The sequence below is a fragment of the Coregonus clupeaformis genome, chromosome 19 (assembly GCF_020615455.1).
Source record: "Coregonus clupeaformis isolate EN_2021a chromosome 19, ASM2061545v1, whole genome shotgun sequence".
Taxonomy (NCBI): domain Eukaryota; kingdom Metazoa; phylum Chordata; class Actinopteri; order Salmoniformes; family Salmonidae; genus Coregonus; species Coregonus clupeaformis.
This window is the reverse complement of record NC_059210.1, coordinates 23,894,540-23,910,305: the sequence shown is the minus strand read 5'-3', so window position 1 is coordinate 23,910,305 and position 15,766 is coordinate 23,894,540. Positions and strand designations below refer to the sequence as shown.

The 15,766-nt window shown below is 47.8% G+C and overlaps 1 protein-coding gene across 2 annotated transcripts in view; it reads left to right on the top strand.

Moving 5' to 3' along the window:
• LOC121531824 (zinc finger protein ZFPM1) overlaps positions 1–12,583 on the top strand; it is a 77,846-nt gene extending 65,263 nt beyond the window's left edge. Inside the window, exons 5-9 of one of the 2 annotated variants that reach the window (XM_041837309.2) lie at positions 1,081–1,183; positions 1,465–1,689; positions 3,123–3,353; positions 4,086–4,328; positions 7,913–12,583. In XM_041837309.2, coding sequence (XP_041693243.1) covers positions 1,081–1,183; positions 1,465–1,689; positions 3,123–3,353; positions 4,086–4,328; positions 7,913–10,347 — 3,237 coding nt within the window. In that variant the 3' untranslated portion in view covers positions 10,348–12,583. Of the gene's footprint in view, positions 1–1,080; positions 1,184–1,464; positions 1,690–3,122; positions 3,354–4,082; positions 4,329–7,912 lie in introns of both variants that reach the window. The other variant, XM_041837308.2, reaches the window with a different exon arrangement.
• The last annotated feature ends 3,183 nt before the right edge of the window (positions 12,584–15,766 follow it).

The window sequence follows — 15,766 nt, the reverse complement described above, 5'->3', positions numbered from 1 at the left end:
AAGCACTGACTGACTGCCTGACTGACTGACTGTGGTTGCTGCCACCTAGTGGAGACAGAGTGTTCTAGAACCGATATGTCCTCAGGCCTCCATACAGTAGTAGGGCTGCTATTGGCCTTGTGCAACTATACTATACGGTAGTTGTGGAGCTCAACCTAATGCTACTGTGTTTATGGTTTTATTACACAATCTCATGAATTTATCATTGAGCCTCACAAAGAAGACTACATTTTAATGGGACTGCTATAAGATATTTGGTTATGAATGCACTCTGCTTAACTGTGCCGTAACACAGCGGTACATAGATGAGTGTGTGTCCCATGCAGACACACGATAAGCCTGTGGGAGTGATTGTCAGGTGGAATGCTCTGTGAGCCTCAGCTGAACAAAGACAAGATTGTGCTGAGGATGGCACAGGTGTGTGTTTCTCTCTGGTCTGCCCTACCCTGGCTACAGCAGCACTCGCACATGTGCAGACACTGACACACATTCTTCAACACACACAGATAGATTATGACTCTCCTCTACTCACATACCTTTTGTCCCATCATGTATTGAGAGAAGCTCCTGAGATGGCGTCCGGGTGAATAGGAGCACTACGACGTCATCGGATCTCCTTTCTTACCTTTTCTTCTCCTCTCTCCTGGGGTCTCTCTGTTCCTTCCCTCTCTTTCTCCATGCCCTGTCTATAGATCTTTTCTGTGAGTCTTTGTTCAGCCTGTGCCCTCTTCCTCTCCCTCTATGCTTCTGATTGCCCATGTTAAGGGGCTGCACCTTACTGCTGGAAAAGATGAGTCCCTTTATTGTGGAGTATATTCAATGTGCTTTAATTATTGAACAGTATATTCAGAGGACATTGTCAGGATTAATTCATTGGTAAACCTCACTTTTCAGTAGGTCTTTGTCTGTATAATGTTCTGTATAAAAATAGGTTTGTCAGAAAAGACTTGGAAATGTGTGTGAGAATCAGAAGATACATGATAATTGTTATTTGCTGCACCTCATTCTGTATTGACAACGTGACCCTGTGTTTCCAGAGGAAGTCTGACTGTCTCTGTATGTTTATTTGTGTGTCTACAGATCTCCAGGTTGACACTGGTGTGTGAGGACGCAGACTGCTGGCTCAGTAGAGTCCTGTTAACCTCCGATGCCACAGATACCAACTGTACCATCTACAGCCAAGGTAGTTACCCAACAGACCCAATCCCTGAATTCTACAAACTGCCCAAACAATCAACACAGCACTCATGCAGATAATGCACCATTTACATTGTTACATTTTAGTTCTGGTGCTCTTACAATCAGAGGTCTGTTATTAGAGTGAGACCAGAACGGAGATCTTTTGACCTACTATAGATTACTATACATTCCATAGAGACCATACTGTACATTACCATCTGGGTTTCGGTACATGCCCCAGGTGTGACGTGTGTTGTTGTGTGTGACTTGGTGTCTTCTCCCTAGGTGAGGAGCTGTATTGTAAGGTGACCCAGGACATCTCCACAGGGGACGGTCTGCTGGCTACGCTGTCTACACCTTCTATGGAGCAGCTGTCCCCCTCTCAGACCCAGGGTGTAGCGGTGAAGGAGGAGCCTACAGGTGTCTACCCAGCATCCCTCCACTCTGAGATACAGCTACTCCCCCAGCAGGCTGGGATGGCAGCCATCTTGGCCACGGCAGTTGTCAACAGTGAGTGTCGGAGTGCTCAGGATAATAATGTGTAATAATGTGTTCTTTTTATGTGTGTGTCTTGTGTGCTTTCGTACATGTGTAAGCACCCAGGCCGCCAGTGTCCGGTCTGGAGCGTGAAGTCACGAGCTCTGCTGGTCGCCTACTGCGTAGAAACCTAGCGGTGCCAAAAGCCCTGTTCTGCCCTAGAAAGCCTATGTAAATTACGATCGCCAGAACGGCCAAACATTATTTTAAAGTTCGCTACAAATCGAGATATTTAATTAAATAGTGACCTATTCTGACTACTACATTTGTCGTCACACAGGACCACGTTCTGACACAGACCAATCACGGGCCGGCATGCTACGAGGAGGCTCGCGCCCTCATACCATCGACATTAAGGGTGACTCTCTCAGGCAGGATGAAATCAAGTACATTGACCATGATCCTTTGCTAGTTACGGCCACTTTCTCTATGATCCTTAGCAATTTGTTTGTGCCATTCAGCCCCATTCAGCAATATGGCGCGCTTCAAATTCAAATACTTCCGGCTTCATGCGCCATCGGGAGTTTTCCATAGGAATGTCAGCGCAATCACCATCTACTGGTTTTGATGTCTATGGTGAGCACATGCAAATGTGTATGTCTGTACTTGTGTCTGCAGTGCTATTTAGTCATTAAATGCATAGCACAAAGCATTGTCAGTTACTGTATATACTGTCAATGTGAACAACAGATGCTGAGGGACTCATGTTGCAACCTAGATAAATGCAAGTGCAACAGTTCACCATGCCACATTTTCTCATTCACCCAGTACACCACAAGGTGGCAATGTAACTCCTCTGTAATGCCTGGTCTCAGAGGTAGACGGCATTGTAATTGCTTTCACGCTTCTTCATAAAGTCCCCTATTGGCAGTGTAGTCAGCAGCGGGAGCAGGCATGGACATGCTGTGATGAGTGCATGATTAATCACCACAAATCAAGCTAAAGGGTAAAACATGATCAGCCGTATCCCCGGTTCCTGCTGTAGAAGCACTGTGCTGAGGACTGTGGGTAATTATGGACGTTATCAAAAATAGCCTGTTTAACATGAGCCCTGACACCAGATCAGTACGATTACCCCGCGCAGGCGGGGCGCTCGCTCCCACAACCTCTGTGCTCTCGTTGCCTTGGAGACCACGGAGCAATATCGAGTGTTTTTCCTCGTTCCGCCATTGAATCGATCATGTGACGCATGTGAATGTGTGTGTGGTGATGTGTATACACATCAGTGACGATGATGTATACATGTAAGTGTCTATGTAACGTTTTAATGTGTAAGCAGATCATATGAAATCATTTTTTTTTTTTTTATGAATGCACTGCTCTCGTGCATTGTTTATGTACTGCTAATTTGATAAGTGATTGGTTGTTGCAGGGATACAGTTAAGTTGTTTGTTTGCTTGGTCCAGAGGACATCTTTCCGTGTAAGGACTGTGGGATCTGGTACCGCAGTGAGAGGAACCTCCAGGCCCACCTCATGTACTATTGTGCCAGCCGGCAGAAGCAGCAGTCCTCCTGCTCCCCCCCACAGGACAAGCCCAAGGACTCCTACCCCAATGAGCGTGTCTGCCCCTTCCCACAATGCAACAAGAGCTGCCCCAGCGCCAGCTCCCTGGAGATCCACATGCGGACACACAGTGGTGAGAACTGTCACGTCTCTAACAAAACATTACTTTAGCTTGCTCTCAAAGCAAAGTTTGAATATTTGTGTAAATATTGCACTTTTAATAGTCAGTTATAACAGTAGGACCCTTTCTCTCTTTGTATTATTAAGGTAAGCAAGTCTACCGGTCGTCATTGTGTGTTAAAGACCTACACTAAGTGTACAAAACATGCTCCTTCCATGGCATAGACTGACCAGGTGAAAGCTATGATCCCTTATGTATGTCACTTGTTAAATCCATTTCAGTCAGTGTAGATGAAGGGGAGGAGACAAGTTAAAGAAGGATTTTTAAGCCTTGAGACAATTGAGACATGGATTGTGTATGTTTGCCATTCAGAGGGTGAATGGGCAAGACAAAATATTTAAGTACCTTTGAACAGGGTATGGTAGTAGGTGCCAGGCGCACCGGTTTGACTGTGTCAAGAACTGCAACGCTGCTGGGTTTTTCACGCCTAACAGTTTCCCGTGTGTATCAAGAATGGTCCACCACCCAAAGGCCATCCAGCCAACTTGACACAACTGTGGGAAATATTGGAGTCAACACGGGCCAGCATCCCTTTGGAATCCTTTCAACACCTTGTAGAGTCCATGCCCTGGGTGCAACTCAATATTAGGAAGGTGTTCCTAATGTTTTGTACACTTTGTATGTTAGCGTTAGACACTTTTTTATTGACCTGTCTCTCTTGTGTTGTATCCTGTGTGCCAGCAGGTGAGCGTCCCTTTGTGTGTCTGATCTGCCTGTCGGCCTTCACCACTAAAGCCAACTGTGAGCGTCACCTGAAGGTGCACACGGACACGCAAAACGGAGTGTGTCATGGCTGTGGCTTCGTCTCCACCACGAGGGACATCCTCTATAGCCACCTGGTTACCAGTCACATGGTTTGTCAGCCCGGCTCACGCAGTGAAGTGTACTCCCCAGGCCCTGGCCTGCCCAAACTGCCTCTGTCCACAGGTAAATACATGGACAGACTGACATTTTTTGTTTACTATTGCAGTGAGAGGATAACAGCACTGCCTCTACTTACATTTACATTTACTTCATTTAGCAGACGCTCTTATCCAGAGCGACTTACAAATTTGTGCATTCAACTTATGATAGCAAGTGGGAAAACTACTTTTTTTCTTCTTTTTTTATGGGGGGGGGGCGGGTAGAAGGATTACTTTATACTATTCCAGGTATTCCTTAAAGTGGTAGGGTTTCAAGTGTCTCTGGAAGGTGGTCAGTGACTCCGATGTCCTGGCGTCGTTGGGGAGCTTGTTCCACCATTGGGGTGTCAGAGCAGCAAATAGCTTTGACTGGGCTGAGCGGAAACTGTGCTTCTGTAGAGGTAGGGGAGCTAGCAGGCCAGAGGTGGATGAACGTAGTGCCCTCGTTTGGGTGTAGGGTCTGATCAGAGCCTGAAGGTAAGGAGGTGCCGTTGCCCTCACAGCTCCGTAGGCAAGCACCATGGTCTTGTAGTAGATGCGAGCCTCAACTGGAAGCCAGTGGAGTGTGTGGAGGAGCGGGGTGACATGAGAGAACTTGGGAAGGTCGAACTCCAGACGGGCTGCGGTGTTCTGGATAAGTTGTAGGGGTTTAATGGCACAGGCAGGGAGCCCAGCCAACAGCGAGTTGCAGTAATCCAGACGGGAGATGACGAGTGCCTGGATTAGGACCTGTACCGCTTTCTGTGTAAGGTAGGGTCATACTCTGCGAATGTTGTAGAGCATGTACCTGCAGGATCGGGTCACCGCTTTGATGTTAGCAGAGAACGACAGGGTGTTGTCCAGGGTCACGCCAAGGCTCTTTGCACTCTGGGAGGAGGACACAATGGAGTTGTCAACCGTGATGGCGAGATCATGGAGCGGGCAGTCCTTCTCCGGAGGAAGAGCAGCTCCGTCTTGCCGAAGTTCAGCTTGAGGTGGTGATCCGACATCCACACTGATATGTCTGCCAGACATGCAGAGATGCAATTCACCACCTGGTTATCAGAAGGGGGAAAGGAGAAAATTAATTGTGTGTCGTCTGCGTAGCAATGATAGGAGAGACCATGTGAGGATATGACAGAGCCAAGTGACTTGATGTATAGAGAGAATAGGAGAGGGCCTAGAACTGAGCCCTGGGGGACACCAGTGGTGAGCGCATGTGGTGCGGAGACAGATTCTCGCCACGCCACCTGGTAGGAGCGACCTGTCAGGTAGGACGCAATCCAAGAGTGAGCAGCACCGGAGATGCCCAACTCGGAGAGGGTGGAGAGGAGGATCTGATGGTTCACAGTATCAAAGGCAGCGGATAGGTCTAGAAGGATAAGAGCAGAGGAGAGAGAGAGTTAGCTTTAGCAGTGCGGAGAGCCTCCGTGACACAGAGAAGAGTAGTTTCAGTTGAATGACCAGTCTTGAAACCTGACTGGTTTGGATCAAGAAGGTCATTCTGAGAGAGATAGCAGGAGAGTTGGCTAGAGACAGCACGCTCAAGAGTTTTGGAGAGAAAAGAAAGAAGGGATACTGGTCTGTAGTTGTTGACATCGGAGGGATCGAGTGTAGGTTTTTTGAGGAGGGGTGCAACTCTCGCTCTCTTGAAGACGGAAGGGACATGGCCAGCGGTCAAGGATGAGTTGATGAGCGAGGTGAGGTAAGGGAGAAGGTCTCCGGAAATGGTCTGGAGAAGAGAGGAGGGGATAGAGTCAAGTGGGCAGGTTGTTGGGCGGCCGACTGTCACAAGTCGCAATATTTCATCTGGAGAGAGAGGGGAGAAAGAAGTCAAAGCATAGGGTAGGGCAGTGTGAGCAGGACCAGCGGTGTCATTTGACTTAATAAATGAGGATCGGATGTCGTCAACCTTCTTTTCGAAATGGTTGACGAAGTCATCCACAGAGAGGGAGGAGGGAGGGGGAGGAGGAGGAGGAGGATTCAGCAGGGAGGAGAAGGTGGCAAAGAGCTTCCTAGGGTTAGAGGCAGAGGCTTGACATTTAGAGTGGTAGAAAGTGGCTTTAGCAGCGGAAACAGAGGAAGAGAATGTAGAGAGGAGGGTGTGAAAAGATGATGGGTCCAAAGGGAGTCTAGTTTTCCTCCGTTTCCGCTCGGCTGCCCGGAGCCCTCTTCTGTGAGCTCGCAATGAGTCGTCAAGCTACGGAGCAGGAGGGGAGGACCGAGCCGGCCGGGAGGATAGGGGACATAGAGAGTCAAAAGATGCAGAGAGGGAGGAGAGGAGGGTTGAGGAGGCAGAATTGGGAGATTGGAGGGAGAAGGATTTAGCAGAGGGAAGAGATGATAGGATGGAAGAGGAGAGAGTAGCGGAAGAGAGAGAGCCAAGGTTGCGACGGCACATTACCGAGTGAGTAGTGTTGGAGGAGAGCGAGAGAGAAAAGGATACGAAGTAGTGGTCGGAGACTTGGAGGGGAGTTGCAGTGAGATTAGTTAAAGAACAGCATCTAGTAAAGATGAGGTCAAGCGTATTGCCTGCCTTGTGAGTAGGGGTGGGACGGTGTGAGGGTGAGGTCAAAAGAGGAAAGGAGCGGAAAGAAGGAGGCAGAGAGAAATGAGTCAAAGGCAGACGTAGGGAGGTTAAAGTCACCCAGAACTGTGAGGGGTGAGCCATCCTCAGGAAAGGAACTTATCAAGGCGTCAAGCTCATTGATGAACTCTCCATGGGAACCTGGAGGGTGATAAATGACAAGGATGTTAAGCTTGAATGGGCTAGTGACTGTGACAGCATGGAATTCAAATGAGGAGATAGACAGATGGGTCAAGGGGAAAAGAGAATGTCCACTTGGGAGAGATGAGGATTCCTGTGCCATCGCCGCGCTGACCAGATGCTCTCGGGGTATGCGAGAACACATGATCAGACGATCAAAGAGCAGTAGGAGTAGCAGTGTTTTCTGTGGTAATCCAAGTTTCCATCAGCGCCAAGAAGTAAAGGGACTGGAGGGTGGCATAGGCTGAGATGAACTCTGCCTTGTTGGCCGCAGAACGGCAGTTCCAGAGGCTAGAGACCTGGAACTCCACGTGGGTCGTGCGCGCAGGGACCACCAGATTAGAGTGGCAGCAGCCACGCCGTGTGAAGCGTTTGTATGGCCTGTGCGGAGAGTAGAGAACAGGAATAGACAGACAAATAGTTGACAGGCTACAGAAAAGGCTACAATAATGCAAAGGAGATCGGAATGAAATTAACTAAGCATCTGGGAAAGCGAGAGAGCGGGGCCTCCCTCACGTTTCACTGAAACACTCAAATATAACTCTCCCAACTTCCACTTTAGATTAATAGACTTTAGTTAGTGTCTGGTCTATTAGCGATGTTACCAAACAGACTAGTTCTGTCTCTTACCTCTAGTTAGTGTCTGGTCTATTAGCGATGTTACCAAACAGACTAGTTCTGTCTCTTGCCTATTTTTAGCGTCTGGTCTGTTAGCGATGTTACCAAACAGACTAGTTCTGTCTCTTACCTCAAGTTAGTGTCTGGTCTATTAGCGATGTCACCAAATCAACAGTGATCTAATGTTATGTTTAATAGTAGGAAACGCATTTCTAATAATGTGTGTCTCTGTCTCTCTGTGGCAGGTCTAAGTCCAGGAGACTCTGGTGTTGTGTTGAAATGTCAGATATGTGGCCACATCACAGACTCACCCGGCCAGCTCCAGCAGCATGTCCGCACACACCTGGAGGTGAGGGTCCCGGCAGAGAGGAGCCCCTCACCCCGCCAGAGCACCCCCTCCTCAGCTGACCACCCTGAGCCCCCCGCCTGCGTACCCCACCCTGACTCCTCCAGCCCTGGGGCCAATGGGAGCTCAGCCACCCCGCGAGGCTGCAGCCCACCTGACCACCTGCCCACAGACATGAGGATCAAAGAGGAGCCACGCTCAGACTCTGAGAATGAGGGGCAGGAGGAGACGGACCGGGAGGGGAAGAGCCGTGGACACACAGGGGCAGGGTCTTCTCAGACCACCTCCCCCAGGAGTCCCTCTGCTTTGTCCGTGAAGGCAGAGCCAACCAGCCCCACCCCTGGCTCCAGCCCTGCCCACCTGGGAGGACCTGGCTCAGTGCTGCCTGGAGGAGCTGTGTTCCTGCCACAGTACATGTTTAGCCCAGAGGCAGCCATCCTGCCCCAGGCCTCAGAGATCCTGGCCAAGATGTCTGAGATGGTCCACAGCCGGTTGAAGCAGGGCCAGGTGTCCCCTGGGGCAGCGCCAGCCTTCTATCCCGCAGGCACTACCATCACTGTCCACAAGGGGGCCACCTGCTTAGAGTGTGACATCACCTTCAACAACATCAACAACTTCTACGTTCACAAGAAGCTCTACTGTTCCAGCAGGCACCAGCAGGGAGACGTGGCTGGCCAAGTGAAGGAGGGGGCCTCGGGGGTCACCGTCCCATCTGTCGGACACAGTTCATCCCCTCAGGCTGCCACAGGTAGTCGGGCTGCTTCAGCCTCCCCGAGTGACTCAGACCCTGTTCCAGGCAGCACCGGCACAGAGGGCAAGCTGGTGGAGGTGAAAAGTGAGAACCCTGGGTTGAAAGAGGCTGTGTCATCCTCTTCCTCTGAGGGGGAGGGTGGTGGAGGAGGAGGCCGGGCCAGCGAGGGCAGCCAGAGCCCCAGCGGCTCAGCAGAGGACCAGGAAGAAGACCCCACCAGGACCTTCTGTCAGGCCTGCAACATTCACTTCAGTCGCCATGAGAACTACACGGTCCACAAGCGCTTCTACTGTGCCTCGCGCCACGATCCGTCCAACCAGAGGTCAAGCGCTGGCAAAGCCACCTTCCTGCCTCAGCCCATCCGCACGCGCAAGAGGAAGAAGATGTATGAGATCCACATGGCTCGGACTGAGGCCCTGGCCAACGCTGCTGCTATTGCCTTTCCCTCTGCTCCAGGCCTGGGCCTGGCTGTGAAGCAGGAGGATGCTGCCTCATCGGGGAGGGTCCTGGAGGCCACTGTCCCAGCCCTGGCCCTGGGCCTGTGTCTAGCCACTTCCCGTAGCACCAGCCCTGATGGAGACGGCCCGATCGACCTGAGTAAGAGGCCCCGTCTGAGGGACACCCCACGGGGCAGCAGCATCCCTGCTCTGCCCCTCACTGACTACCACAAGTGCACCGCCTGCAGCATCAGCTTCAACAGCATTGAAAACTACCTGGCCCACAAGACCTACTACTGCCCAGCCACCACCCTGCAGCCCCACACCCTGAAGACGCTCCACAGGCTGAAGAGACCATCCTCCACTTCCCCCAAGAGCAGGGCCCTAGAGCGGCCAGACCTTCACCCAGAGGCCAAAGGGCTCCCCACAGAGAAGGCTCCTCAGAGGGCCTCGCCCAGCCCTCACCCCTCAGCCTTACCTGGATCTGAGGCTACATCCCCTCACAGCGGCCCTGCAGCCAAATGCCCAGGCTCTCCCCCTGTGGTCTGCCCCTACTGCCCTCCCAATAGGGCGGTGACCTGTGACCTGGTGGAGCACTTCAGATCCATGCATGGCCTGGTCCTGAACCTGGAGGGCCAGCCAGCTGTTATCAGCCCCAGCCTGAGCCCCAAGGATGGGACCCCCGCCACCCCGCCCAAACTGGGCCTCCAGACCCGCAGGGACAGCATCAACAGTCGGGTCAGAAGGGACACTGTCTCCCCCTCCTCTCCCCTGGTGAACATTAGCCCCCTGGGTCCCCATGCCAGTGGTGGCAGCTCCCCCAAAGCAGCCCCTCCTGCTGTGTCTCCCACGAGGTCCCTCCCCCTGACTGTGTCCCCTGTGCCTGAGGTCCTGAGGGAGGTGGGGGTTATGAACCACCAGGCTGCTGTTGCTCTGCTTCCAGACAGGGCAGCCCTCACCCTGGGTCTCCCACTCCCTGTCGCTGTCCCGGCCCCTACCACACCCAAGACCCCCCTGGTCTCCCCTGTGCAGAACTGTAACACCCGCTTCTGCCGGCTGTGCAATATCAAGTTCAGCAGCCTGTCCACGTTCATAGCCCACAAAAAGTACTACTGTTCCTCCCACAGCGCTGAGCACGTCAAGTGAGCATGCCTGTCTCTGCACAGTGTTCCCTTACAGCCCAGCCCCAGCTATTCACCCGTGTCAGTGCTACCACGGCATGGCACCACGTCTGGACTGTCTGAAGTAAATGTGACTGTTACTCGCCAGGCACTGTTTAGCTGCTCGGACGCTGACGCTTCCGGTATTGTTACTATGGTAACTTATTTCTTCTTATGGGTCAAAGTTCGTATTACACTAAGAGCGGAGATGCGCTACCTGCACACACAGTTGTGCCCACCTTCCCGTCCCCACCACCTCAATACCTGTTCCGTAGCCCTCACCCTCCCCTCTCACCTCCAGGGTTCACAGAATGTTGATAATGACTTTTAGATCCAACATTTAATCTCCTGAGCAAGCTTAATTGAATTGTTTATATTACAGTTGTCTTGATTTGATTATGATTGTTTGAAGCATTTCTTGCTCATGACAACTTGCTTTTCCTGTGCCGTTGATGCTCATGACCTGTCAGTGAGTGGGGACAACTGTTGTCCCTCGGAGCCCTCTAGTGGAGCTTACAATCTCCACCTTTTTATTTCTACTTACCTATGACGTTTTAAAATAATTATATGGTTTTGTTTGAACACTGGCTCTTTTGCTAACTAGAAAGCTAAAGCATTTTAGCTGAATTACAGGAATGGGTGTCACAAGGTTACCAATTACAGATGAAATATTTGCAAATGGATAGATTAGTTTTTCCTAAACCACAATTTTTATGTTCTCTTAATGCAAGGGAAAGCATGGGAAATATTTATCTCTGATTTCATGTCAACAGAAAACTACCTAGCGTCTGAAAATGTTTTTTTTATTTGTATTGTTTTCATACTGTTCGAAGGAACTGTTTCAGTCTTGGTGTGTAAAAGTGTTTTTGTAAGTGTAGATATGTAATATCTTTCACAGTAATCACTGGGATGACACTGAACCTTATTTTCATTATCGTCAGCATTTCTTTCTTTTGTTCTTTATTCATCGGTGAGGTTTGAAAAAAACTGTTTTCCTCCAGTATTTGGTCATTAGCTATAGCCTATTTTTCCAGATAAACAATTTGAAGTAAGTTTTAATACTGGTGCTTTAAATTTGGGTAGAAGAAAGATGACTGGACCTGAGTACCAGGATGAAGACATATCACTTCCTGTTCCTATAATGCCCTTCACAACTCCGCCCCTCTCCCCATTAGACCTGACCTTTAACCCACCAACCTCCTACTGTATCAACATATTACATCTGCCAATCTGCAGCTGCTGATACACCACCATCTTTCTATGTGATGCTTGAATTAGACATGGGATCCGTTCAAATCTATGTTGATTAATTGACACCTGTTAGTGTGTGCTTGTTCTATTGTGTTTTTCCGGTAATGAAGTAGAAAAAACGGGAGAAGGTGTAAGAGAGATGGGCAGGGACAGCAGATGTATTTCACAGATTGTAGAGAGATACATACGGTAGATAGCTCCTATAACTGTCATGTTTAAAACACAAACACACATACATCCCTGGTTTACAGAGTGGTGTTGAATAGACCTGCGAAATGCAATCTTTCCTCAGTCAGAACTGGCTATACTGGCACAGCCTTACTGTAGAGTTGAGTTAGTTGGTCCTGTGCTCCACTATCCTAACCTCTCATGATGATCTAAATGGATCGGTTTGTTACTTGTGGTGTTCCCTTCCCTACTTTTCCCTGTGTTACACAGGCAGATGTTTCTCTGCTCTAAAAACTGGAAAACTAAATGGCAGTGAAAAGTTGAGTATTTTTGCTCTGTTGTGGTTTTGAACAGTGCTGTATCAGTCATATCTTACTCACTAATGTTTACAATTGCATTGCTTTCTCTTTTCTAAAAGAGATTAGCATTTTCAACAAGTCACAAATCGAGGAACTCAGTGCTGAGAACCATTTCGAATTTCCCCTTTATTGCACTGTGTCGTACAAATGTGCTGAATGTTTTAGTTTTAGAGGCTTTTTTGTAATGTATTTATGTTTTTACAGCACTTTTCCTCCTCCAAACTCATCCCTTGAAGGACTTGCTGATCAATTTAAACCTTTTCACATTAACTAAAATGAATTGAAAACATTTTGTGAATGATTCCAAATGTCAATAATGGAAAAGTAATAATGAATGTCAGATCTTTTCTTTTTAAAATTTCAATCTCAAATTCCACTACACACTTGTCCAAACTATGCATGGGAAATAAACGTCCTGAGAGACATTAAAGAGTGTCAAACTTCTATTTTCTTTCACATTTGATTGACCTGGTCCACCCACACACTAGACCTGCCATTTTACCTCTTCTCCTCATTGTACAGTGGCTTGCGAAAGGATTCACCCCCTTGGCATTTTTCCTATTTTGTTGCCATACAACCTGGAATTAAAATGGATTTTTGGGGGGTTTGTGTCATTTGATTTACACAACATGCCTACATTTTACATTTTAGTCATTTAGCAGACACTCTTATCCAGAGCGACTTACAGTTAGTGTGTGCATACATTATTATATATATTTTTTATTTATTCATTTTAATAAAAAATTAATAATAATCATACTGGCCCCCCGTGGGAAACGAACCAACAACCCTGGCGTTGCAAATGCCATGCTCTACCAACTGAGCTACATTCCTGCCGGCCATTCCCTCCCCTACCCTGGACGACGCTGGGCCAATTGTGCGCCGCCCCATGGGTCTCCCAGTAGCGGCCGGCCCATGACAGAGCCTGGATTCGAACCAGGATCTCCAGTGACACAGCTAGCACTGCGATGCAGTGGCTTAGACCACTGCGCCACTCGCCAGAGCCAGGTAAGGCTGAGGGGTGAGGGCTAGGCGAGGCCCCCACTTTGAAGATGCAAAATATAATTTTTTGTGAAACAAACAAGAAATAAGACAAAAAAAACTGAACTTGAGCGTACATAACTATTCACCCCCCCAAAGTCAATACTTTGTAGAGCCACCTTTTGCAGCAATTGCAGCTGCAAGTCTCTTGGGGTATGTCTCTATAAGCTTGGCACATCTAGCCACTGGGACTTTTGCCCATTCTTCAAGGCAAAACTGCTCCAGCTCCTTCAAGTTGGATGGGTTCCGCTGGTGTACAGCAATCTTTAAGTCATACCACAGATTCTCAATTGGATTGAGGTCTGGGCTTTGACTAGGCCATTCCAAGACATTTAAATGTTTCCCCTTAAACCACTCAATTGTTTCTTTAGCAGTATGCTTAGGGTCATTGTCCTGCTGGAAGGTGAACCTCCGTCCCAGTCTCAGATCTCTGGAACACTGAAATGGGTTTCCCTCAAGAATTTCACTGTATTTTGCACCATCCATCATTCCTTCAATTCTGACCAGTTTCCCAGTCCCTGCCGATTGGGAAAAACATCCCCACAGCATGATGCTGCCACCACCATGCTTCACTGTGGGGATGGTGTTCTCGGGGTGATGAGAGGTGTTGGGTTTGCGCCAGACATAGCGTTTTCCTTGATAGCCAAAAAGCTACATTTTAGTCTTATCTAATCAGAGTACCTTCTTCCATATGTTTGGGGAGTCTCCCACATGCCTTTTGGCGAACACCAAACGTGTTTGCTTATTTTTTTCTTTAAGCAATGGCTTTTTTTCTGGCCACTCTTCCGTAAAGCCCAGCTCTGTGGAGTGTACGGCTTAAAGTGGTCCAATGGACAGATACTCCAATCTCCGCTGTGGAGCTTTGCAGCTCCTTCAGGGTTATCTTTGGTCTCTTTGTTGCCTTTCTGATTAATGCCCTCCTTGCCTGGTCTGTGACTTTTGGTGGGTGGCCCTCTCTTGGCAGGTTTGTTGTGGTGCCTTATTCTTTCAATTTTTTAATAATGGATTTAATGGTGCTCCGTGGGATGTTCAAAGTTTCTGATATTTTTTTATAACCCAACCCTGATCTGTACTTCTCCACAACTTTGTCCCTGACCTGTTTGGAGATTTCCTTGGTCTTCATGGTGCCCCTTGCTTAGTGGTGTTGCAGACTCTGGGGCCTTTCAGAACAGGTGTGTATATATACTGAGATCATGTGACAGATCATGTGACACTTAGACTGCACACAGGTGGACTTTATGAAGGTAATTGGTTGCATCAGATCTTATTTAGGGGATTCATAGCAAAGGGGGTGAATACGTATGCACACACCACTTTTCCGTTATTTATTTTGTAGAATTTTTTGAAACCAGTTATTTTTTAAATTTCACTACACCAATTTGGACTATTTTTTGTATGTCCATTACATGAAATGCAAATATAAATCCATTTAAATTACAGGTTGTAATGCAACAAAATAGGAAAAATGCCAAGGGGGATGAATACTTATGCAAGGCACTGTATCTCTTGGCTTTTATAATGCTTGCCGCAATAGATTTCAGGTCACACATCATTTCTCTTTTCATATAACTTCTTGTATGCCTTTCAGTGAATGTGCTAGCCTCCATACGTAAGAGAACTGAAGGAATCATCTCCACAGTGCTGACATGCTTTCTCTCGAGGACTGCTTGAATTATATTTCCTGTTAAAGAAAAGCATTATCCCCAAAGTCTCAAGGCTATGCTGATTTAGTACTAACAGTACAGTCAGTCCTACAGTTCTTATTTTATAACCAATAGGATGGAGGTTGTGGACATAATGAATGCTTTCATTTCATTTACCTCTCCATTTCCCATAATACAGCAAGTTCGAAATGTGTTGACCACTGCTTAGCATAGCTAAAAAAGTTTTTTACTCAAAATTAGGGAAAAAATAATATTAACATCCTGAGCAGCATCCATATAATGTTTCAGAGAGCCAGCTTGTCGATTCCTATGGTCAGGACTCGGGAGTACTACAATCAGTATTTATAGCCAATCAACAAGCTCCTAAGCTTGATGGGCTATTTTTTTCTAAACATAGTAAAATCAGATGTATAGATTATGCAATTCAATTGTTAGCAGCATGAATAAACCAGTGTTATTAGATGAGTGGAACTCTTTGTGTAAATTCAATTCTGTCTTAATGACTTTTTAAAGCCAAATTCTACATTCAGAGCCTGCATTATCATGGAAAACTCTTGTTTGACAGTTCCCAATAGCATGGAGTGAAGCAAAAAGCACTTATCACAACACACACACTCTTTAGAGTGATTGCTTCATATTGTTAACTGATTCTAAGCAATTGTATTGCTATCAAGCAGAGCATCAAGTGGTCCTATTTCTCTGAATTGGTCTATAACGGGGGTCCCCAACTAGATTCAGCTGCGGGCTGATTTTTTTCTTGAGTGGATGGTCGGGGGCCAGAACATATTTAGGCCTATGAATAATTTGTATTCTGCAAATTGACGCAGCCAAAACAGATATTGTATTTGACAAAAACATAATCATTTAAAACCTTCATTACACTGGTACACTATCACATACACTACATGACCAAAAGTATGTG